This window comes from Pelmatolapia mariae, linkage group LG10_11 (assembly GCF_036321145.2).
Source record: "Pelmatolapia mariae isolate MD_Pm_ZW linkage group LG10_11, Pm_UMD_F_2, whole genome shotgun sequence".
NCBI classification, from domain to species: domain Eukaryota; kingdom Metazoa; phylum Chordata; class Actinopteri; order Cichliformes; family Cichlidae; genus Pelmatolapia; species Pelmatolapia mariae.
The window spans coordinates 13,274,786-13,299,750 of record NC_086236.1 but is presented as its reverse complement, the minus strand read 5'-3'; the positions used below and the strand labels follow the sequence as shown (position 1 = coordinate 13,299,750).

The 24,965-nt window shown below is 38.4% G+C and overlaps 2 protein-coding genes across 3 annotated transcripts; one reads left to right on the top strand and one right to left on the bottom strand.

Annotated features, from left to right (window-relative positions):
• Positions 1–846: 846 nt before the first annotated feature.
• On the bottom strand, positions 847–14,979 carry hspa4a (heat shock protein 4a). Its single transcript, XM_063486126.1, has 19 exons — positions 14,671–14,979; positions 12,650–12,707; positions 12,393–12,533; positions 11,438–11,560; positions 10,081–10,180; positions 9,609–9,742; positions 9,069–9,313; positions 8,835–8,911; positions 8,443–8,594; positions 8,032–8,138; positions 7,325–7,458; positions 7,040–7,221; positions 6,538–6,621; positions 5,384–5,542; positions 4,783–4,908; positions 4,526–4,633; positions 4,284–4,403; positions 3,998–4,159; positions 847–1,902 (listed from the first exon to the last, which is right to left on the bottom strand). Exons 1-19 carry the CDS (start codon positions 14,775–14,777, stop codon positions 1,690–1,692), a joined length of 2,532 nt encoding a protein of 843 aa, XP_063342196.1. The 5' UTR covers positions 14,778–14,979; the 3' UTR covers positions 847–1,689.
• zcchc10 (zinc finger, CCHC domain containing 10) lies at positions 14,451–22,740 on the top strand. 2 transcript variants are annotated; one of them, XM_063486128.1, is made up of 4 exons: positions 14,451–14,589; positions 19,311–19,472; positions 19,626–19,667; positions 21,911–22,740. In XM_063486128.1, exons 2-4 carry the CDS (start codon positions 19,354–19,356, stop codon positions 22,158–22,160), a joined length of 411 nt encoding a protein of 136 aa, XP_063342198.1. In that variant the 5' UTR covers positions 14,451–14,589; positions 19,311–19,353; the 3' UTR covers positions 22,161–22,740. The 2 variants fall into 2 exon arrangements, with proteins under 2 accessions (XP_063342198.1, XP_063342197.1); XM_063486127.1 differs by lacking the exon at positions 14,451–14,589 and adding an exon at positions 17,015–17,102.
• Positions 22,741–24,965: the final 2,225 nt, after the last annotated feature.

The following is a 24,965-nucleotide window of genomic DNA, read 5'->3' as shown; positions in this document are numbered from 1 at the left end:
AACAGCAGTTCTCTGTAAGAAAATGCCTTGTTAACACTAGAGGTCAAAGGAGAATGTCCAGACAGCCTAAAACTGATAGGAAGGCACCACAAGTTTTTTTTTCTTTAAGTCTTTACGACAAAGAAATACAGAAGAGCATGTCTCAAAGCACAATGCATTGAATCTTGAAGTAGATGCACTACAGCAGCAGGAGACCACACCAGGTGCCACTCAATTTCTGAGTCACATTTCAATTTTTGCTGTGCATGGCAGCATCAAAATTTGGTGTAAAAAATATGATAGCATGGATCCATCATGCCTCGTATTAATGTTTTAGCCTGCTGGTGGTGTAATGGTGTAGTAAGCGCATGGCCCACTAGAGGACGCCAGGCCCTCCTCACAAAGCATGTTTTTGACTGTAACAGTGGCCTTCTGGAGGTCACTTTGTAGCGCTCTGGCAGTGCTCATCCTGTTCTTCCTTGCTCAACGGAGTGGATACCGGTCCTGTTGATGGGTTAAGAATGGCCTTCTGTTCTAGGATATACAGCAAACCCTTGCAGTGACAACTGATGTGCCATACTGGTGGAGTTGGACTACCTCGGCCACTTCTACGGGGTCGGTTAAATGTAAAACTAGCAGCCCTCTCCTACTTAACTGACCACATCAATATTCGAGAAGTTTAAATGGCTTGAGGTTATATTCTGCTTAAAAAGTGTTTAATTTTTTGGAGCAGTGTATTGTGCAAGGTTGCAGGATGTTTGTAGAGTGTTTGCAAACCACATTTAAAATAAACCTTATTTTCTTTCTGAAAACTGGATGCAGGATATGCAATAACTGTGTTCAAGAAAAAAAATTACTTTTGTCAGCTATAAGTCATTTTATTTTTTTAAATTTTTGCTTCTTTTTGGTGATGTGGCAACAACAGCAGCACCCAAAAAGATGATTTGTTGCACCAGCATTCACACTTTTAAGTAAAAAAACAAAACAAAACCCCTCCCAAAACAAAAAGTTCAAGGCTACCAGAGAACAATAGACATACCAGTGCTTTTGAATGAGAAAAGCTCAACAATGAAATACTGCATGACAGTAACTTGTCGTATATAGTTCAAACATACGGTACAAGTAAACTCAACAGAAACTCCGTGCTTCCTCTTAAACAAAATAACATTATAATCCGAAGTTACAATTGTTTGTGGGGGGGGGAGCACAATTTTGTCATGTACAACTCTGAACAATCCGTGTTAACTACCAGTGCCTCTGTACGTATACTTACACTCAGACATACTGCAGTAGTTTACATTTTCAATAATCTCGTATGTATAATTAGTTCTCTCCTGAACAGCTATTTTGCTTACAAATTTTTCATATCTGACATTCATAGTTTACATTTGCTCTGGAAATGCTGAATTAAGTCATCTTTAACAATACAGCCCACCAAAGCAGCACAGAGAGAAAGCAGTTTCCATCCTACGCTCACAACCTTTATGTCATTAAGTAGTCTGTTCAGTATTACTATTATGCAATATTTTTTGTATTCAAACAACATGAGAAATGGCATGCCGAGGAGGCTGGTTGATGCGTAGTGTTGATTAGAGATGCTGTCGTCTGTGTCTTTGAGAGAGGCTACTCGGTCATCAAGAACAATCTCAGAGTAAGGACAGAATTCTGTTTCAGGAGGAAGGTAAAACTCAGGGGCTGCAGTGGAAATAGTTAGTCAATGTCCATTTCAGGGAGATTTTTCTCTGGCGTTTTTGTCTGCTGTTCCGTGCCTGCGGGCGTCGTTTTGTCCGGGTTGCATGGTTGGCTCTCTGTTCCCTCCTGTCCGTTAACCGGCCCATTCTCTGTCTTCTCCTCATTAGGAGGCTCCACCTTGGGTTTGGGCTTGGGTTTAGACAACACTGGGTTGCAGGATGCATAAAGCTCCTGAAGAGTAAAAAGAGACACATGCTTAGAACATGGCATCACAGTTTTTAAACTGAATTACTTCAGCTCATATCACAATGACAAATTACTTCAAACTGCTTGGCAGCTACTACAAGACTGTCGAGTGTCGTTTTTGGCGTTGGGTTTTTGTGAAATCTTCAGATGCTCTTAGGCCGTCAGTACAAGGAAAACAAAAGATAATGATGAATAATGATTTTAATGACTTAAGGTTAAAAATAAATAAATAAATAAAATAAAAAAATAATAATAACTAGAAAGTGCATTTTCTGAAGAAACTGCAGTGTGAATGCTTGAATCTGAATGTGTGCACTGAAATGAATTAATTGCTGAATTTTAACTTAAAAATATTGAATGAGATGAAAAATACAGAAATTTGCACCTGAAAACAAAAGTGCTGAAGTGCTAAAAGCTGACAACCACACAGAAGTTGGAAAAGAGCTGAAAATGTTTTAATTTTAAATTAGAAAAACATAAGAAATGAGAAAAGAAAATTTAGAGTCAGAAAACATCTGAATGAATATTAAAAGTTCATATTCTTTGAATAACTGAATGACTAAAATGTGATTCCTCCACATGGATCCACACAGTTTAAAAAGTTTGTATCTATGAGCTTTGAAAGACACGGTGCTGGGAACAGAAGAACGATGGCGATGTTTTGAGGGTAAAATGATATCTGCAGAGGAAACACTGTGGACACAGCAGCAGTTGAAAGAGAAGTGTTTAAGATGAATCTTGGCACAGTGAGAGACAGAGCTTGTTAAGCAGGCAGGTGTGAGCCTGGTTGCTATAGTGACTGCACCCAATGGGTCAGTACACACGCACACAGACATGCACCTCACTTTTGCTGTTTAAAATGAACAGAAAAGTCAGGCCGAAACAAATCGTTCCCAAATGAAAAGTACACGTCGTATTGACAAAATTCTTTCACCGTGAGCACCAGCAATGTCTAGTCTACTGAATTCTCGGTTTTCATGCCTGTGGAGTTTATTATGTGGACGTGGTGACAGTGTAAAGACACCATGCTCTTCTGATTTTCAAACGAACTTTCTGAGCCATTTTAACATTGGAGTCTATGGAGGAGTTGGAAGGAGGAGGCTGCGCATTGGTGACATTTATGAAAGAACCATAACACCTAGTACAATAGTAAACACATTGGATGAAAGAGGACAGCGATGGCTACGTTTTCAGGGTAAAATCATACCTGTAGAGCAAACGCTGTGGACACAGCAGCAGTTTTAATAAAATATTTTAAGATTAATTCCCCCCCTGCTCTCACTCTACCAGTTGAGCTGTCTCACTCTAGCGGCAACATTCCGTCCCATACACAACCATTATAAACTCTGAAACGGGTGAAAAAACATCATGAAACTTAAACTGGAACTATAGAAAAAGTATAATAGATATTGAAAAGATAAATACAAGTTCAATAGTTGAATGTCTTGGCTTCGTTTTAAAGTTTGAATGGTGGCTCTACGTCAATGTATGTGGAAGTAGTTAGAGTTGAAAGAGGAGTGATTTGAATGAGAATTTGAAGGGTCTCCCCATTGAAATACATGGGAAATTTTTGTTGGAAAAAGTTGAATAAAATTAAAAATATAAATGTTAAAAATGAGAAAAGTAGAAGCAGCCATGTCCAAAAAAAGAGGAATCTAACGGTATGTGAATGGTTTTTCTAAGTTGAGCGGTTTTGAAGGAGTTAGATGCCAAAAAACGTACGGAATATGAAATAATAATAATAAAGATTAGAAGAACAATACTGTGAATGCTTTTACAAGCATTCACACTAATAATAAAGATTACAACAACAATACTGTGAATGCTTTTACAAGCATTCACACTAATAATAATAATTCATGTTTATTCTGTTAAGATTTTTTTAAGTTGATGTTACTTTCTTTTCCAAATAAAGAGGTTGTGATTTGCAGAAGCATACTGGATAATCTCTGCTAATATGTTCATATTTATATTACTGTCTACTAATTGTAGACAATGAGCCCTTAAAACCCTAAGGAAACCCATAATGAAGCTCTCTTAAAGAGCATGCAAGTGGTGTGTGTGTGCTTTTAATGTCTACCTTAATCTTGGCCTTGATTTCTGTAACTTTGACCACTGGGTCCAAGGTGAGGTCCTGATTGTTCTGCTGGTTCATCTTGCCGTTCATCCAGACCATGGCATCGTTTACCTGCTTGTCCACCCTAGTCACCTCCAGCTCATCCAGATGATCATAGAGCTCAACCTGTTGGGGCACACAAAAGTAAATTTGACAACCGTCTGGGGATTCTTGAGCTTAGTCTGTGATACGTCTGACCTACAGCTTTTCTTAAAACTTTGTATAGAGTTCAACAACAAACCCTGGTTACCTTTGCCTTGTAAGCTTCAATTATCTTCATGTACATCTGGATTTGTCGCCCAAGCTCTTCAAACGCTTTCGGCCTCTCCTCAGCTTCCACGTATCTCTCGTGGATAGGCTGGCCAATTTTCTGTTAAAGCAACATCGTCAGTAAGGCCGCAAAGTTATTCCAAATATCTGTATAGTGAACCATTTTATGTCTTTTTTTTCCTCCCATAAAACTGTCCAGTCATACAATGAGTGCGTGGTTACCTTCAGTTCAGCCAGTTTGTCGATATAAACTTGCTTCTGTTGGTCTTCTCCATCTTCATACAGCCAGTTCTCTGTGTCTTCCAGTTTTAATGAGAACAAATCGCGATCCTGCATGTGAAGAAGTGAGGAAGAGTCATGTTTAACATTAAACGCATGCATTTCATCTGAACTGAAGGTTTACACTTAGTTTAAATTGAACAGAATCCAAATGTTACAGAGACGATCAGTGTATGATGACGTGTCCGGTGTGTACTCACTGCTTCATTCACAAACTTCTCCAGGATGCCGTGGAGTTTGTCCCTCATGTCGTACACGTACTCCTCCACGTTGTTCTTTGCATCATTCCTCTCCTTTTCCAGCTTATCCTGCATGATCATCTTACCCTGGAGGAGTCACAGTAAAGTCTACATTAGTTTAACTACTTAGTGCACAAAAAAACAAACAAACAAACAACACCTCATGATGAAGCAAGACAAAATTAACAATTTCAGGTATATTCCTGATATTACACATGTCAAAAGAAAAAGAAAAAAAAAGGTGATATTATGGTTTGATTAACTGATTAATTATCAAATGATCAAGAGTTGTCAAATTTTAGGAACTGTTAATGATAAAAGCCAAATCAGCTCCTCCCTTTTTCACAAGGGGTCTCCACTGTTGGCTCCTTAATATGTCCGTTTCTATCTTTTGCTGCTTAGACAAATACATGTAAACAGCTACACTATGGAGCCACTTCTTTAAATGTTAATGGTAACAAGGACAGTTTAACCCAGGGCCAGTGAGCATCACTAGGCATTACTGCTTGAGACAACACTGTGCATGCACACCACACATTCCCAGTGATTTTTACAGCATTACCTCATTTTCCACAAACAAATTTAGTTCTTCTCTGGAAAGCTGCCAGTCCAAGCTGCTCTCTATGGGCAGCTCCAGTGTCTTCGTTTTTACTTTGGGCTTCTTGGCCTGAGGAGGCTGGTCGTTCTTCTTCTCCTGCTGCTTGGCATCCTCCGTCGTTGTCTGTAATAGCAGAGATGAAACATGTTTTTCCCCCACCAGACAAATCAGCAGTATTTGACTTCAGCCTTTTTGAGTACTTGAACAGCTCCAACTTCAAATGTGCTTTTGTGTTTCACCAGTTTCACAATTTTACCATCTGTATAATTTTATTGTGCTTTTTTTGATAGGTAAATTCTGGCCTGTATTGACTGTAAGTTTCTATATTGTTAGTTTATAATTTCTTCATGAGCCTGTGGCTTTTATTTGTTATGTCAAAAGCAAAATTCCACATGATAAAGTATGGATGCATTTTTCGTTGTAAGTGAGAGGAACAATTATAGTTTTAGGCTCTGGGAATGACGACACTTTTGGAAAGTGATGACACCTCAGACCTTCAGAGGGCCATTTGAGGTTTGCTTAAGACATGGTTTTAGGAGTTAGTCTTTACAAATAGAGAAATTTATGTGTGTTTTTATGTTAAACAGCATGCTTCAAAAAAATAAAAAAAAATAAACGAATGTTTTAAATTTTAAAAAAAGTCAGTGGCAAATCATGTTTCTTAAAATACTAAAGAAAATAAAATGTATTGGATGTATTGGTTACCTGGTGCTGGGCGATATGGTTAAAAATTACAATAATGGCCATATCTTGCCAGACATATATTTCACAATAGACACTGCTGGAGTAATACATATCAAATTTTACATTAGCTCTGCCAAATACTTTTTCCCCAGTGGCAGAAATAAGCTTCCATAAGTATCCATGTACATATGTGTCAGTCTATTTTGGGTTATTTTTGTTAAACACTGTAAATTGTGTCTTTAGGGGAACAAGGTTTGTTGAAGAAAGTGAACTTCTTTTACATTTTAAAGTCTTCGGGTTGCTGTATGCGTAGTACTTATACAGAGCAATCTAATTTTTCTTCTATATGAATGTATGTACCCATGTATGTACACATGTATGTATATATGCATGTATGGGCATTAGGGTTTCCTTATCACCCAGCACAAGGTTACCTCCATTTCTTCTGTCTCTGTTTTCTTGTCTCCGTTGTCTCCAGCCTGGAGTTTCTGATCCTCCTGGTCCACTTGCATTTTGCTCTGACACACGGCAACGAAAGAAAGAATATACATACAATTAAATTAAAACAACATGTGCTGCTCTGTTGCTGGTGTCATCTATTAAATCTGGGTTCAGCCCATTTTAAAATGGCAGTCCCCAGCAATTGTTCAGATGTTCACGTCAAGGTTTTGGAAATGTTTGTGTCATGTGCACTCCTGTTCAAGAGTTGCAATCAGTATGTAATAGTGTAGTCAGAAACCTTCATTGCTAAAGCTCTTAAAGCCATCTTAAGCTTGTCAAGACAAGATGCCTAAATAATACAGTAATGGGGTGGGGCTGGAACTGGATTACTGATTGAAAGGCTTTCTCAGGCGCAACACAAAGCAAACATTTCTCCCGTCTCTTCCTTACTGTCATTAGCGTCTAACAATCAGTGCAAAAGCACATAATACACACCTCCTCTTCCTTCACGATCTGGTCTGTTTCCATTGGCTCCTCTCCTTCAGCTGTTTTTACGACTTCAACCAACGAGGCGCTTGATACACTGAACACACCGTGAACGTTCACCCGAACTTTTACCTTGACCTTTGCGCTCTCCCCTGATGCCTGAGGAACCACATTCTGGATCAGAAACTGGCCTGCAGAGTTAAAAGTTAGCACTGATGAGAATACCTGCGCATATATGAACAAATAAATAGAAACTCACAGAACTGCATCTAAATCTGAATGAAGTTGCTGTACCTATAGTGGCTTTAGGGTAAGGCAGCTCCTTGGGATTGTTGTAGTAGGCTTCAAGGCTGAATGGCTCTTTCCGATAGAAGGTCAGTACTTTAGAGAAAGGAGCTGCGTGGTTCTTTGGGAAAACCTCACAATCACTGCGAAAAACACAGAAAGAGCAGGTGATTGAGACAAATATACAGGGACAGGACTTCAGAATGTAAACTCAATTTTCTGTTCATGTCATCGATGGTTTGAAACAAGCTGTGCTACCTTATAGTTTTTATTCCAACAACGCAAGTGGTGAGAGAACTGACACGAAGCCTACCATTTGTCCTCTTAAGGTTTCCACCTACTCAACCACCCACCCACCTACCCACCAGCACACACCAATCTGTTATTTGGCAACAGTTTATAAAACACATCTGAAGTCTTTATCAAACTCAAAGATCATTTATGAGAGGGTTTTAGGGCTTGAAACAGGATTTGGATGTTATTTAGCAAAACGTGAATGAATCCAGAAAAGATTTTTGATACTGGATCTGCATGGTACATGGGTGTGGGCAAGGTGTGGCAGAAAATCGTGAAGGGAGTCAACTGTACGAGTTCTGGCTAAGCTTCACACTTCAATATAATAGGAGCAATGTAAACAGGAGGACAATACATTCAAGTATTAAAGCATTAAAGGAATCTTTGTGCTACTTTCTGTTAGATTCAAGCGTAAAGAGTACCTGAGTCCTTCCTCTGCAGCTGAATTCCACTTTAGGGAGATGGAGTAAGGGACAACATCTGTAATTGAGAACTCTCTCACTTTGAAAGCTGGTGACAAGATGGCACACTGAGGGAAAAAAACAACAGCAACAAAAAAAAACAAAACAGAATTTTAAGGTTAAACTTTTGTGTTCTTCATTTTCAGGCCAAAAATAAAACTGTTTCCACCCAGAATTCCACACATTTCATTTGTATTTGTGAAACTTTTTTGTTTTGTTTTTTAAACTGTCACCAAATGTTTCACAGATCACAGCCTTCAGCGATCCTCTCATAGGTCTCCCTCCTGGTATAACACAGCTGTTACTGTATGAGTCTGCTGCCTGAGTCACTGTGGGGATCAAAGTGTTTGCCATGTGACAGGCAAGCTGTACCTGCAGAGCACAGCCCCTGGCCACGGCCTCGTCTGCATTTAGGGTGGTGCTCAGCTCTTTGCCGAAGAATTTGCTGATCCGCTCTTTGATGGCAGGGATTCTGGTGGCGCCACCCACGATCTCGACTGCATATATATCCTCCTTTTTCAGCTCTGGATACCAAAAACAAGAGACAATCGCGAAACAAAGCAGGTTATTTAGGTTTACAAAGTAATAAGTTTCATATTTGTCTCATTTTATTTTTAAAGTTGAAAAGTAATGATTAAAGGAAGGCTGACATGCTGCTATTGTCCAGGGGGAAGGGCTACCACAGCAAAGCACATGACTGAATGGGTGAGCGTGCACGTGCCTACAGGGATAGTCCAGCTGCTATTACAGTCTCATGTACTCACTGGCTTGTTCCATGACGCTGCGCAGGGGACCCTCGACTTTGGCCAGCAACCCCGAACACATCTCCTCAAACTGGCCTCTGGGGACACATGATCATAAATTATTAATAGGTGCAGCCAACATGCACACTATGGAAAACTCCATTAATTTAAGAAACAACACTATTCCCTTTTTAAAATACTTGTGGTTACATGCCACATGCTGATCTTATTCTCTTATTTAATTTAACTTCTTACCTGTTTAGTTTACTGGAAACATCAATATCATTCATGAAGCACTCAATGTTGAGAGGGAGGTCAGAGGAGTTGGCACTCATCAGCTTCTTGAGCTTCTCGCACTCCTGGTAGAGCCGCACAAGTGCACGGGGCTTGGACCTCACATCCAGCTTGTACTTAGTTCCAAACTCCTCGCAGAAGTGGTTGACAAGGATATCGTCAAAGTCCTTGCCACCAAGGTCTGAGTCAAACGCAGTGGCCAGGATCTAACAGTAGAGAAGGTAAATATATTAGTAGTAGGTAGAAGCAAGTTTAGGTTTTGCCTCTGACAATTTTAGATCCCTCCTTATTTTTCAACAGCATAACCCAGAAGACCAACATCACTGATAGTCCGAAGTGTTCACCACTGACCATAAATGCTGTATTTTTTTTTTTACATTTATTTAATAGTCAGGCCTGTTTATTGACATCAGAATATCGTAAATATAAGATTTAAACAGAATCCACTTTAGTAAACTTGCTAACTCACATGAGCACTTTCAGTATTTATCCATCACTCACCTTGAGCTTTCCTTTATTGAAGGCACAAACTGACACCTGGTAACCAGAGTGGCCCAGGTCCACAAACACCACTATTCTGGGCTTCTCTTCTGGAGCTGGCAGGTCCTGCTTGTAGATTCCATATGCCAGAGTCACTGCAGCAATCAGACAGAAGCTTCAGGTTATTTTCTGCTCACCGCTGCATCCAGGAACTAATTAGTACTCCAAATTCCAGCTGCACTATGCTAAACTAAATCTGCTCGAACTAATACAATTGTTACTGCAATGCTGCAAATGTATATAAATAAAATGTAGAGCAGGCTTAATGCTGTGCATCTATTTCACTGTATCTCATGGTTAAGTTATAAACTAATGCAATAACCATTTTCAACATGTTTCTGAGTAGTATGAGATTAAAGGCTCAACAACAACACAGCAGACTTAAAGATGATCTAGATGTTACTTTACAACAATTTACGGTGTTTCCATGTACCTGCAGTAGTCTCATTCATCAGTCGTAAACAGTTGAGGCCAGCGATCTGAGCTGCGTCCACGACTGACCGTCTCTCTGCGTCAGTAAAATAGCTTGGTACCTAAGAAGACAACAAAACAAAACATTACATTACACTATTCTATGTTTAGGATCAATCTGGGCCCCTCAAAGGAATAAATCACCTATCTCACAAGATTCATAACCTCCCTGGATAAAATTACCAAGTTAGTTACTCAGGGTGCCAAAACAAAACAGCTCCTTGTGGAAAAGATCACAGGCTAAATTTAGCTATTGGCAACAGTACTAATAACATGTCATCCATCTCCAGAGCTGATGTAAACCTTAAGTTTAGGCCCAGTGAAAGTAAGGGCCTCAAAGTGTGAGCTCTGTAACATTACGTAACAGATCCTTATTCTGTGCTAAAGAAACACACGCTTCCCACTCTTCAGCTTCGAGGTACAAGAGACGAAATAAAGCTTTCAGACAAGACATGTGCTGAAGTGCTCAGGGCTCAAAATGTGACAAGAGCAGGTGGCAAAGCATTTCTACACCTTGCAGGCAGCTGTCAGCCTGCATATTTTACCTGAGCTGGTAGAAAATTCAACAGGATGACATTAATCGCTGGCTGTCAAATGACAGGATGTAAATCTAATGCAGTGTTCTATTCAGGTACAGTACACAAAGTCACTTTATGGCAACTTAAAGCTTCATCATGCAACGTCACTTTCACCAAATAAACAAACAACTCCTAAGACATTTAAAGCCATATCCATAAGATCTGTTGTTACAAACTTAAGCCTGAAAACCATCTATTGAGACCAGGATAACCAGGTGGATTAATTAAAGACCTATCCAAACCTATTTAACATGTCTCACAGAGCTTAAGTAGGGCTGTGCCACATTATATCATCCAAAATCTGGAAGTTTTAACATGATACAAAAGTATTATATGGGAAATCATTGCTGTAGCAACGCCGTGTGTTTAGGTCCTCTAGTGCAGACAACAATGAGGCAAGCCCAGGAAAGTCTGACAGTAAAAGCCCCGTGTCAGCCTCTAATGATGATTTAGTACCTAAAAAGGAGGCGACTTCAACATCCTCTGACACACCACAATACTTTGAAAAATATGCAAGAAAACTGTTCCTGCAAAAGGTACTTGAGGAACAAGTCATCATCACCAAAGCTACGAAGGAGCTGGTAATGTGCGACCCAAATGTAAACACGTGAATCAACCAGGCGCGCTGGCTGCACTCAGTGTGACAGGACGAGCAATCGGTGGATCCAGTTTACATGATGGAAAAGGAGGGCTATAAGCAGCTGGTTAAAAACCCTGAGCCAGGATGCAACTAATGCTTACCGAGATGACACAATCCACAACTGGTTTCTTGAGTGCACTTTCAGCAGTCTCCTTCAGTTTGGTCAGCAGCATGCCAGTTACTTGCTCAGTGCTGAATATCCTCTCTTCTTCCATGTACATCACCTAGAAATTGGTAATGAGGTAAAACATTACTGTCAGGACAAATCATACAGCTATCCAGTAGAGTAAGATGTTTGCTGCAGTGTACACAAGACTTTTTATGTTAATATTTCCATTAATAAGAAAACTCATTAATTATTTAAATGGATATCTCAGTTTCATTTAGGGTTTTTAAGCTGAGAAAAATATGCATATGTGATAAAATATGGAAAAGATGCAGATTGCAAAGCCTTGTGGTTTAACAGGCAAAACCAGGTTTATGTATTTTGATTTGATTTGATATTTCTTTTGCTCTTATTTATCCTGAGGACTGACATTAATCATCTCCACGGGGACTCTACAACACACCGCTCTGTGCCTTTGCAGTGTGCCAAGCGAGGCATTGTCATTTATGCACTTGTAATAACTTTGGGTATTTCTGGAGTCTCACAGTCATCATCTATTAGTGCCAGAAATGTGTACATTTTTCAGATTTAGGCAGTCAGCAAAGCGTACAGTTCATATCACCAACACAATTATCATTTTGCCCATAGGATAATATTCCAAGAGACAAAATCCCTGCCGAAATAAATACAACATACTGAAAGTGTTTTTAGGATTAAATGGGAAGATGAAGTAGGAATGCTATGAATCAGAGCAAAAAGTATTACATGACGCACTTCTTAGAGCACAGCATGTAGTGAGTGGAGGATGCAACATAGTCAGAAATAAGCTGTTGTATCTTCTGTGCTGTCTCTCAGTTTATTTTCTTTTAAGGGTCTGTTTTTTCTTTTGATTAATTATTTCCCATCACCTAAGCTGAGGGCAGAAACCTGGTTAGAAAATACAGTCTTACTTTTATACCGGTGGCCCCAGAGGGCATCGGGGCCAGCTCATACACCAATTTAGACTTGGCCGAATGGATGTAAGGATCTGTGAACGCTCTGCCATGTAATCGCTTGAAGCTCTGCACTGTGTTCTTATAGTTGGTCACCACCTGCATAAAAAAAGAGAGACAAAACGGGAGGAAACAAAGCCAAGTATTAACCACTTTTTACATTGGCTTGTAAATAATTCTCCCAAATATGACAGTATCGGTGACTGAATTTTTACCTGGCTCTTTGCAGCAGCTCCTATCGAACGATTTCGGGGTCCAAATGATACAAAAGACCTGGACACACACAAGTCAAAATGTTAAGCTACATTAATGACACAACTAGCAGAGCTTCACATGATAGTTCAGTGACCAATCTACACTGGTCACAATTTTTAACTAGTTGATCTCAGCACTTTTCTAAATAATCCTTGTTGAAACCTGGACTGAGGCTCCAGACTGGCTTGTTTAAGTTTTGCGTTGTCTGTACTATATAAACACAGGCTGAAGTGGTGTGGTAAGTCCACTTAAATCACACAGGGCTTGCCTCTCATCACCATCTCTATCAAACACAGATGCTGATGACACACAGCAAGCGTTGCTATGAACACACAAGTGGAGTGTGGTGATGTCTAAGATTTGTCAACAATACACGCCTCTGAGGAGAGTCACTCAGCGGATGCTGATCTTCAATCAAGAACAGGACAGGAAGTTGTATGGTAAATGGACTGGTTGTTATAAAGTGTTTTTCTATTCTATTTGAGCACTCAAAGGACTTTTTACAGTGATGTTTATGATGTAGTAGAGAGCAAGTTCACAAAAACAGTTTAATATTTGTCAAAAAATGTCCAATATTCATAATTTTTTCAAATTTAATGCAACATATTTATGTGGGCAACAGACAAAACGTTGTGCAAGTTACCAGGAAAGTATTTGTTTTCTTTTTACTCAGTAAGTATAAGTCTTTACAGACCAAGTGTGTTACAAATATTCAACATGAAATTCTGTGTTTAAATTCTGAATGTGAATTTGTCGTGTAATATATACACACACCAAGAAATTGTGATGTATAATCTTTCTATTCACCAAATTATCTTATACATGATCTACTTCTCTGACACATGTTTGCCTTGTAAAATTGAATAAAATTAAATAATTTTTAAAAAGTCCAGGCTGATTCACAATAAAAAAACAGCAACTTAATGATGTATACATATTTCATATAAACATGACGTAAAACCCATTATATATATATTAAATTTTTCTGACTTTCTGACTAGTAGGTGCACAACTAAGCATAAACTGCGCGTTAATGTTATCGTTTTCTTTCCCTGTTTAATATAAACGTTATAAATAAATTACAATATAATAACTGGTCTTATTTCATTTTATTATTACTCTTTGGGAGGGAATTCTAAATTTTAATGATAGATCTATAAATATACCAGTTAATCATTCAAAACCAGTGACTGTATTTATGCAGTGTATAACATTCAATAACGCTTGTGTGCTTTATATTAACGTTAAACTCTTGCAAAAGAGAAAATACTGTAAAGACTTCATCAGTCACGATGACTGAAATCTAACTAATGGAATTACAAAATGCGCCATGAACCCAAATAAGCAGAACTCAAACAATATTAAACAACCTTTCTGATAACAATATGTTTTTCATATAATAAATACTATATAACCTTACACCGTTTAAAGCATTAAAGGCTAAAAGACATAAAAATTTGCTAGAATATTCCAACAAGAGATTGGCCGCTGTCGTCATCGTACAGAACATAACGCAAGGCGTACAATTTGCCACACGGGGCACACCGGTTGGTCGGAGCTTACGCCTTGAAGACAAGTACAACTACTTAAAAACGACAGGTGGCAAACACCGCCCGGTCGTGTTTTAACCGGCGAAGCCACACCAATTCTCCAAACTGTCATTACCGTTAATAAAACTATGAGCTCAGCTAACTTGCTTAGCTCGCCGGAGCTTCATAATCGGTCTTGGAAGGCAGTATGAGCCTTATGAGTTAATTTCTAGATGGTTCCATGCTCACCATAGACAGGCTGAGAAATGTGTCACTAACTTACACGGAAAAGAAATTCAATTTCCCAGCAATGAGCACAAATGGTCGCTGAAAGCAGAGAAGTTGCGTTCACGTGTATTACAGTGATACAGGTGAGACAACACTTATAAATGAAAACCTGTCCTGTGTAGCTATCCTTCACAAACTATAATAAGATTTTACTTGGTACTTACGGTGTACATCTGTCGCTGTACTCATTGGCGATTGTCTCGATTCCTCCAGCTCGGGCTACAGCTACATAGCAGCTTTGGAAGCCCAAGTCAAATCCCACCACTGACATCTTCAGCGATATGTATCTCCTAGGTTTAGCTTTGTATACAGTATGATTTCTGTAAAGAAAATAAACCTGTAACTAGATTTTAAAACATAAAAAAGATGCTCCAGTCAAGTGAAGTTGTTAAGCTGCTCTGTCTTAAATACTTCTACTCATAATCCACACCGCTGATTGTTGCCGGTGTCTCTGATGTGTGCTGGCAGGCTGCAGCGGCAAGGTCTGCTTTAACGTCTCGCCCGCAGACATCGCGAGATTTACAGGGTTCTAGCGCTCTCTGGACTTTTCCATATCCACGTGAAAGACTGTTTTCCAACAGTCGAGGTGTAGGGAGAAAGCTCCATAAATTTCTTCTTATTTAATAAAAAAAAAATAACCTCGAAGTTTAAGGTTTACAGTAAGTGAAATCAACAAATGACTAGCTTGATGATTTCTGGGATCGAATCAGGGTGGGGAAACAAAAATAGACTGTGATGCAAAAAGTGATGAAGTCATTTTTTGTCCCCTTTTGTTTTTTTGTTTTTATTTTATTAGAAATTAAAAAAATGTAAATGACCCAGCTCAGAACGAAGTCGTGGGGAAAATAAGAAAATATAATAACATTAAACAAATTAATTATAAATAACTAAAGCATAGCAATTTTTAAAGTTGTTACTGAAAAAGATTCGTTTTTAAATACGTTCTCCTATAATTCTTAGTAATTTTCATGATATAAAATTACCAATCATTATAAATAATTAGTATGAAATAGTAGCTGACATAACACTTTTTTTTTGGTTTGGTTTGCAAAAACAAAATGTCATTTATTTAAGAATTTATAAAACAGAGAAGAGAGCTGATGACATGTAAACGCAGCTCTGACAAATCGTAAATGTAGGTGGGTGTGATGACACTTGACTGCCAAAAGTGTGCACTGTGTTGGTGACAGATAACTGAATGCTTAACCTCAGTAACTGTTTCCACAGAAAGTGGAAATAAGAAGCTGGGGAGAAATATGATAAACAGAATGTTTATATGCCATTATATGCTGATTGTAAACGTAACATTATTATGTGAGGCACATTTTTCCCTTTAATGTAGTATAAGTTAATCACATGTATCACAGTACTGCACTAAAGTCTCATTCATTTATATTTTGTTTGAAACATAGGAAATTGATGCACCGATATATTGAGACATGTTCAAACCAAATTGAAATACGAGGAAAAAAACTGAGTTTGTACACATATTTAGATAATGCTTTTGCTGTATTGGCAGTGTGTTTGGTATCACTGTCATGCTTTCCAGACTGTATTGCGTGGAGGATCAAACTCTGACTGTGCTTTTCTGCAGTCATAATTTATCAGTTTTAACAAGATCTCCAACACCATGAGATTTACATGATGGTGGAGATTCATGTCTGCATTTTGTTTTACTGATTCTGCAGACACTCACAGTTGTACCTCTCTCCTGACCTCTTCTGCACAAACTGATGATGATTCGACTCACAAATTTCAAATTACACTGATTTTCAGACCACTTTTTTTTCTAATTTAGCATACCTCAGGCTGTTTCCCATTCTTAAGAATGGGAAACATAATGTTTCCCATTCATAATGTTTCCCATTCGTGACACTCACTGAGACCATTTCGTCAAACAGTAGATGGATTAAGAGAAGGGCCAGTGTCAGGTCTTTACTAGATTTTGTCCTGTTTCTTAAGGATGACTTTGAGATACTTCTCATCTGCCAAAGAGAGCTTTTTTTTGTAATTGTCGATTACAATTTAACGACATACAATTTGAAATTGTGTCTTTAATTGTCTGATCTGTGTGGCCACCATACTCATTTATCCCTTAGATGGCTTTTTTATGTTTGAATGATTCATAGGTCAGAGTTAAGTGTCTTAAACGAAAACAAAACATTCCTCCGGAAATGGTTACATACAAAGACTGGACTGAAATGGAGGGAAAATAACAGCGAATGTCCAAAGGAAAACTTTGACAGAATTCAGGAAGCCTGCAGAACCATTGCTCAAGACCACTTAGAATAATGTCCTGTTCCTTATAAGCAAAATATCAAGAAAAATGAGGAGTTGCTCAAGACTTTTGCATAGTATTATTTAAAAAAACACACACACACACACAAACACACACACACACTAGCCAAAACGTCAGGAATGCTGTGAATTAAATGTTAATGATTACAAATACATGCAGTAGACCATCCTTACCCATAGGAGGCGATAACGGAGTTGATTGGGCCGGAAATACGCGCCGATTTAACGCCAACAAAGAAGAAAAAGTAACCTGCAACATGGCGACTCCCATGCATAGATTAATAGCCAGGAGGCAAGCGTGAGTATAATATTGTTAATCGACTGTAGCGCTGTGGGTTTTGCATATTTGTGAGTACTACAGGCTGTTGAACAGCAGCGAGGTTCAGCTGCTCGAGCTTCGTGTCAGACTCAGGGGCCGGTGAACAGTGAACGCAGCTCCAGCGCGCCTCTTTGTGCTCTACATCATTATTAGCTTATTTATTCTTGTAGAAGGTGTCTGTTCAAGGCTGGTTGAGGCCGTGAATCCCACTGTTGTCACACTATCTGTTTCAGGAACGACAAATAAAATGTCGGGTGTCTGTCACGTTTCTGCGCTCACTTGTTTATAAAAGTTTTAGTGTCTGTGAAGAAATATTGACAATATTTTTGCATTGAATTGCAACACAGGCAACACAGGAATCTCCCGCTGATGCTCGTTTTTTCTGCTTTTCCCAGCCATTTATCACTGGTCTCGAGTTTGCACCTGAACTTATTCTGATACGTGAAAATGATTTCATCTCTTCTTGAGCAAGGAGAACTGCAGGGTGGTGCTCCTTTTCATTACTGTTTTTCTTTAATGAGCATTTAAATTCGTATAGGAATAAGAGGTCAGCCTATCTTCATATACTCTGCATATTTACTCACTGTAGAAAAAGCACCTTTAAAGCACTGAAGTTAAAACTTCCAACTTCTTCAGCAACTACAAAGCTGTACTTTTGTTCATTAACATTTACAGTTGTGGTCCAAAGTGGTCATGGTAATTTTGGGCTTTTAATGATTTATTTGATCTGTTCTTTCTCTAGGGTGGGATTACTGTACAGCGTACATCTTTAATTACGTTAAAAGAAAGCAAGAACAAGTTTAAATTTATTTTGGATTTTCTCTAATCTGCATAGCATCAAAAGTGTATATATACAGGTTTAAATACTGCATACACCTCCACTAATATTTGGTTACATGTCCTTTAGCAAGTTGCACCTCAACCAGATGCATTTGGTAGCCATCAATAAGCTACTGTCAGATTTGTCAGATTTTTGGCTGGATATTTGAGCACTCTACTTGGCAGACTTGTAAGAGTTCATTTAAATTGGTTGGTTTCCTAGCACTGACCTGGTTTTTAATTGTCAATAGGTTTGTGGTCAGGGCCTTGGGAAGGTCTTTCCAGAAGCTCCCCCCCCCCCCTTTAAAAAAACAAAAAAAAACCAACAAAAAACAACAGTTTTGATGTTTGCTCAGGATCATTATCCATTTGGAACATCTAATTGTGTCCAACTTCCAAATGTTTAGCTCTTGATTTGAGGGGAAGTTGAAGAATTTGGAAGTAGTCCTCCTCTTTCATTATTCCATCCCCTTTGTGCAATGTACAGGTAGCACTTGCACCAAAACAGCCAGAGAGCAGGATGCTACCACCACTATGTTTGTTCTTAGGTTTAAAAGCCTCACCTTCACTCCTCCAAATGTACATCTTGTGGTTGTGGCCAAATAGCACCAATTTTTTTGTCTCGTTAGACCATAAAACCTTTCTCCAGAAGGCATTTGACTTGTCCATGTGGGATGCAGCATATTTCAGTTGAGCTTAAAAGTGTTGATTTTGGAGCAGGGGCTTCTCGCTTGATCAGCACCCTCTCAGTCTATGGCAATGTAAAACTAGCTTCATTGTGGACAGTGATGCTGATGTTCCAGCAGTTTCCAGTTCATCATCGGGATCCAGCGCTGGCGGTTCCGCAGTTGTTCCTGGGTGACACATTTGAATAAAATTCCTCCAATAGAACTTCCCAGTTTGTGTAAAACTGGAATTCTCCTTTTTACTGTAGATCTTCAGTAAGTTCCTTGGGCTTTCCCAGTTCAATCTAGTGAGTGCTGTAAGCCAAATCCTTTTTATGCTGGGAAAGAGAAACTACCACTTGCAGTCAGTCATGATCACTAATGAGAAGTTAATAGGTCTTGGCCTTTCATGTTAAAAGACACTGTGAAACCTTCAATGCCACTTATTAAAATATTTAAGGGAGTGTATGTATATATTTAAGTATATATGCATACATTTGACACTTTGTGGGGATAGAGAAAATTAAAAAAAAAAAAAAAAAAAAGGAATCCAAGAAAGTAATTGAAAGTCCAAACTTACCATGACATTGACACCCACGATGAATGGATGTAAACTTCTTACCACAACTGTATGTGACAGCAAAGAGATGTACCTGCAGCCATGTTTATTTACATTCATATTAGCCTTTGTTGTTACATACAGGGAGGCAAACAAACAACATGTGCGCTGCCAGAAGTGTTTGGAGATGGGACACTGGACCTACGAATGCACCGGGAAGAGGAAATATGTGCACAGGCCATCAAGAACGACTGAGCTGAAAAAGAAACTCAAGGAAAATGAAAACAAACCCCTCAGCATAGCTGGGTAAGGTGTCTTGATCAGATTAAGCAATTTTATGTACAACAATACCTCTGTGTTAATAAAGATATTTGTGCATAAGATTTTTTTTTTCTAATCACAAATGATGTTCACTAAAAATCTTTTTTTTTTTTTTTTTTTAAATATCGGCCTCTACAGACCAGGCACAGAAGACTCCAGTGAGAAGAAAGTGAAAAAGAAGTAAGTAAGGTGGACCAACTGTCACAGCTGATATGATGTAGTTACCAGGCCGGCTATAAAGTAGGGTTGCACAATTATTATTTATTTTATTCTTTTTTTATCGGTACTGAGATCACAATTTATCAGAACTGTTATTTTAATGAGGAAAATGGCGTTTATTGCACTCTCACATATACAGACCACTGGCTTTTACATCCATGTAGTGTGACTCCTGCTAATATACACAAACTTTAGAAATCAGTGCATCTCTTAGATGATAAATAAGCATCAAAACTTATTACAAAAAAATAAGAAGGGCACTTTTTTCACCTTTCACATTATGCAGTATTCCAGTTAATAAGCAGAGAAATAAAGTGCATCGTTTAGAAGCAAACTTAAAGTTCTCCCCTCCATTTTTTTGTACCTCCATGATGACTGTGAATAAATTTTGTAGCAAAGTAGTGGAACGTGATTTCAGTGCGTCTTTGCGAGCTTTAAGAATATGCCAATGGGCCTTGCAGGCTCGCATTCATGGACATCGGAGTTGAGGTTGGACTTAAGTTACAAGAATAAGTCCTGCTTTCCAGTACTGGCCTGTGGAGTTGCACAGTTCATGTATTACATTCCTAAAAAAATAACTTATTACACAAAATGATACTGGGTAACATTTATAGCAGAGAAGAATGGTTAGATTACGGTTTTGCAATTCGACAAGTTTTAGACTGATTAATTTCCGGGTAAAAAAATCCTATAAACCAAGCGATACAACTTAATTTGTTTTTGGTGCTCACACTTGGTCACCTGAAAGTTGATGAGGTCACATGGGAGCCATAGTTGTGTAACTTGGTGTTAAAATTTGCTCAGCGAGGGATTCCAGGAAGGTGCTGGCATCCCTGAGTATCTGTGTCGGAGCTGCTTCCCTGTTTTGAAGCTTTAATTAAAACCAGTCTGTTTTAAGTGAGTGAAACGTCCCTAAACAGCTCCCTCTTGTGGAAGCTCTTGGTGACTGCACATCACTACATTTGCAACCTTTTCAAATCTCTTAAAGATTGCAGTGTTTTGTCTCATAGCCATAATGTCTAATCCATCAACCTGACTGTTCTAAATGTCATCTGTGGTAATCTTAAACACTTTGTTTATCCGTTGAAAATGCATTAAAACTTTTATTTTGTTTCTTTCTTTCTTTTTTAATGGTAGATTCTGGTCTCATCACAGCAATGTGTTAGAAACACCATTGCTGCAGTCTGAGCTGTGATCACAGCAAAAGCACAGTTGTTACTAATAACAAGGCACAATGTCTCTGTTTTGTTCTCCCAGCATGTGCAAAAACAGGACTGTGAAACTGAAGCAGCTACACCAAAACCTGTTGTTTTTTGTTTTGTTGTTGTTTTTTTTTGTTTTTGTCTTTTCCTCCTTGACACCTTTGCATTTCACCTTTGGTCTATTTAACTGAAGATTGACTCAAAAGTTTGCCCCCTGGTGGTAAGGGTGCCTGACACAGCAATTATTCAATGGGTGTAAAAGCATTATAAGAATGTGTGTGGTTTTAAAAAAAAAAAAAAAAAAAAAAATTGTCACTTGAATGCATTTTAAGCCAGAGTCGACTTGAAAAATCTCTCAAAGTTCTGCTGTTCCAAGTGTTGTGGCTTTCTTAGTCTTGCTTGTTTGTTTGAGGGTCGGAGGGGAGAATGCCATCAAATCCCATCGGTACCAGACATAACAGGGGTATATGAAAGTAGCTGTTGAGAATTATAACACTGTCACTCCCTGCTCGTAAAAGAGGCAGATAAAGGCCTGATTATCAGAGAGCTCATCGTGCGACTGTTCTGGTCTGTTCAGCATCCAAAAGGAAAACCGTAAAATCGTTGTCACGTGTGCATCCACCAAGTGTGCGTGACACCCAGCTGCACCAATTTGTGAAAACAGGATTTTTATTTTCCCATCGTGAAAAAATGCAGCTAACACGTATTATCTCATGCCGTGTGCTACACGTGTGAAAGGGCAACTCTGGATAATGTCCCAACCCACATTTTTTCTAGAATTCGTGTGTGAGAAAACAAATTGGTGTGCAGGTAATGTTCCAGGTATGGAAAATCAGCACTTGTAGTTGACGTTGTGTCCTCTGAGTTCCAGTATTTGTAAACCGAGTATTACAGCAAGTGAGATGCACCTTAGGGACTGTAACAGGTACAGCCTGAGACCTTAATAACCAAACCTCAGGTGTTCAGCGTTGGATATTCAGATTTTCCTCCACTTGTTCTCAGGGCTAAAGACTCGAGCGACAGCAGCAGTGGCTCAGGCGGCTCCTCCAGTGACTCATCGTCAGACAGCAGCGTTTCCTCCAGCTCCTCCTCAGATGACAGCGACAGCAGCAGTGACAGCGACGATGACAGCTCTTCCTCCTCCTCATCCTCTTCTTCGTCCTCCTCATCTTCGTCCTCAGACAGCTCAGCCTCAGGAAGTAGCAGCGATTCGGATCAAGGACCTCCTAAGAAGAAGAAAAAGAAGAAATAAACATTGTGGAATCAGCAGGATTTCTTGTTGTTATTTTTATTGTCCTGATTTCTTTTTTTTTTTTGTCCTTATTAAAAAAAACAACTGAGTGGATATGGACTAAGGAGAGGAGACATGATGACACGAAAGAGAGAAATAAGGCAATTCCAGTGTTACTTCTACTAGTGGGATATTTTCTTCAATTTTTAGGTCTACTAAGGATACAAACTTTAAATATCCAAAGCAACGAATGTGATTAATCAAATGAAATCTTGTGATTTTGTACTTTAGTATATTTTTAGTGAAACTTAATCTGTACAGCTCAAAATCTTTATAAAACAGCAGCATATCTAGAACTGAAAAGACATGATACAACCTCAGTATAAAAGATTATATAACAGTTGTGTTTTAGTCTGAATAAAATTAGTTACGCACACGAAAAACTCTTGTTGCTCGGGAATTGGATTTGCTTGTTTCACTGTAAAGCTTGTTTTTTTTAAAACCTTTTTGAATTTGCTATTGTAAAATGTTTTATTTTGCTAAAAAAAAGAAAAACGCATTATATGATTTTAGATATATGGATTTAGGAATAAAATGTCAAATAAACTGTCTTTTTGTTCACTAGTTTACAAATAAAATATTTTTAAAATCAGCATATAGTCATGTGAAATACAGGTTATTGTAGTTTTGCATTTTCTAATTCATTTCATTTTCACTTTATGTTTTTAATTCAGTTTAGTTGCCGTTAGTTTCCAGAGAGGATTTTCTTTCTTCAGTTTAGTTTTTATCAGTTTCGGTCTTCATTTTAGTCTTTTTATTATCAATATAGGGAGGGTATATGTCAGTTTTAGGAAAGCCAAGGACTGCAATAAAAACAAAACTTTTTCAAAGCAGCTGACTCAGTCTTGACGACATCCAGAGTCTTAATAAACACATCCATCAATGCCTCATCGGGCAAGTTGTAACAATTGTTTTTTAAATTAAGGGTGTTTCCTGAATATGCTTTATTTTATTTTTTAATAAAAGTGTTTAGTTTTAATTTTTAGCTAGCTATAATAACCTTAATCAGGACATAACAAAGAAAAACTCATCTTGTGTCAGCAGGTCTTAAAATTATTCAACACAACCTCATATGAACGACACATGACATTAAATCATTTCGTTATATATTTAACACAACCTTAGCCAAACTACAGAAGCAGTGTGTGGGAAAACCAAGTATACCCCATGATTCAGTAGCTTGTAAAACCACCTTTAGCAAGAATAAGTTGAAGTAATCATTTTCTGTATGACTAACAGTTGCTTACGTTGTGGAGGAATTTTGGCCCACTCTTTATTTCTTTCTTTCTTTTTTTTTTTTTTACAGTGTTGTTTAATTTCATTGAGGGTTGCCGTTGCATTGCGTTTGTTTATGCTCAACTCTCCTGCCACAGCATTTCATCAGGATGAGGTCTGCGCTTTGACTCGGCCATTGCAACACCTTGATTCTTTTCTTTTTTTTTTTTCCAGTTATTGTGTTATAGATTTGATGCTTTGCTGTCAATGTCCTCTTGCACAACTCAATTTCAGCCAAGCTTTAGCTGACAGTCACATGGCTTCACCTTTCATTCAATGACTGCAAAGTTTCCAGGTCAGGTGGTTGCAAAAATACCTCAAATCATCAAACCTCCACCACCATGCTTCACAGTTGGTGTGAGGTGTTTGTGCTGATATGCTAGTTCAGTTCTAAGTTTACAGTGCGTATTATGACCAAACATCTTCACTGTGTACTGATATGTCTAAAGGAGTTTGCTCTTGTGGTTTGTTTAGATGCAACTTTGCAAACCTAAGCTGTGCTGCCATGTTCTTTGTAAGAGAGAAGAAGCTTTCTCCGGCAACCCTTCCAAACAAGACATACTTGTTCAATCTTTTTGTAACTGTACTCCCATGAGCTTTAACATTTAACATGCTAACCAAGGCCTTTAGAGTCTGAGATGAAGCTGGGTGTACTTAGTTTCTCACACGTTTTTGTTTTTTGACTCAATTTTTGATGGATAAATAATAACAGTGTAATATCTCATATTTTCAAGTTTAACTGGGGTTGCATTTACCTTATTTTAAGACCTACCAAGGACCAGATGATATTTTACATTATGTCCTGATGCCTGGAACCTTAGAACTGAAAACGGATCCACTTCCTTCTTTTCATTCTATGTCCATGTCAGGCAGTATTAGTGGGAATGCTGTTGTCTTCAAAGATAATATAAAATCTTGTAAAATTATTGTTTTTGTAGTAATTAAAATATAAACATGGAGTTTAGCATCCAACACAGACAGTCAATAAGCTTAGAGGACATCCAAAAGCTGCTTTGAGCCTTTTAGCCAATGTAATGTCAGTTTTTGCTGCGTATAGGCACCTGTAAAGTCAGACATATTATTGCACATCCACTAAAGGTGTGAAGTTGGTGGCAGAGTAAGCCATCACAAAGTAAGTCATTGTTTGAAAGATTAAAAATGAATCATATTATTATTTAAAACGTATTTACTTATTAATCATAGACACGCGGGCAGCTAAATCTAGATAACTAGGGTGTGTGTTGAAGATTAGATGAGCTATGAATTAAAAGCAGGGTACGGTTTGTCATAACCTGCTGTCCATGGTACAATCAGGGAACAATGAAACGTGATTTCCTAAACGTCAAAGTCTGGTCAACCTTGCGCGTCACTGAAATGCTGCTTTCAAGCCGAATGGGAATTACTTTAGCTATCCGAGGGGTACGGTAAAAAATAAAATAAAACTCGCAACTGCTAAGAAGGCTCAACCGTGTTTTCAAAGACATTGTCAGC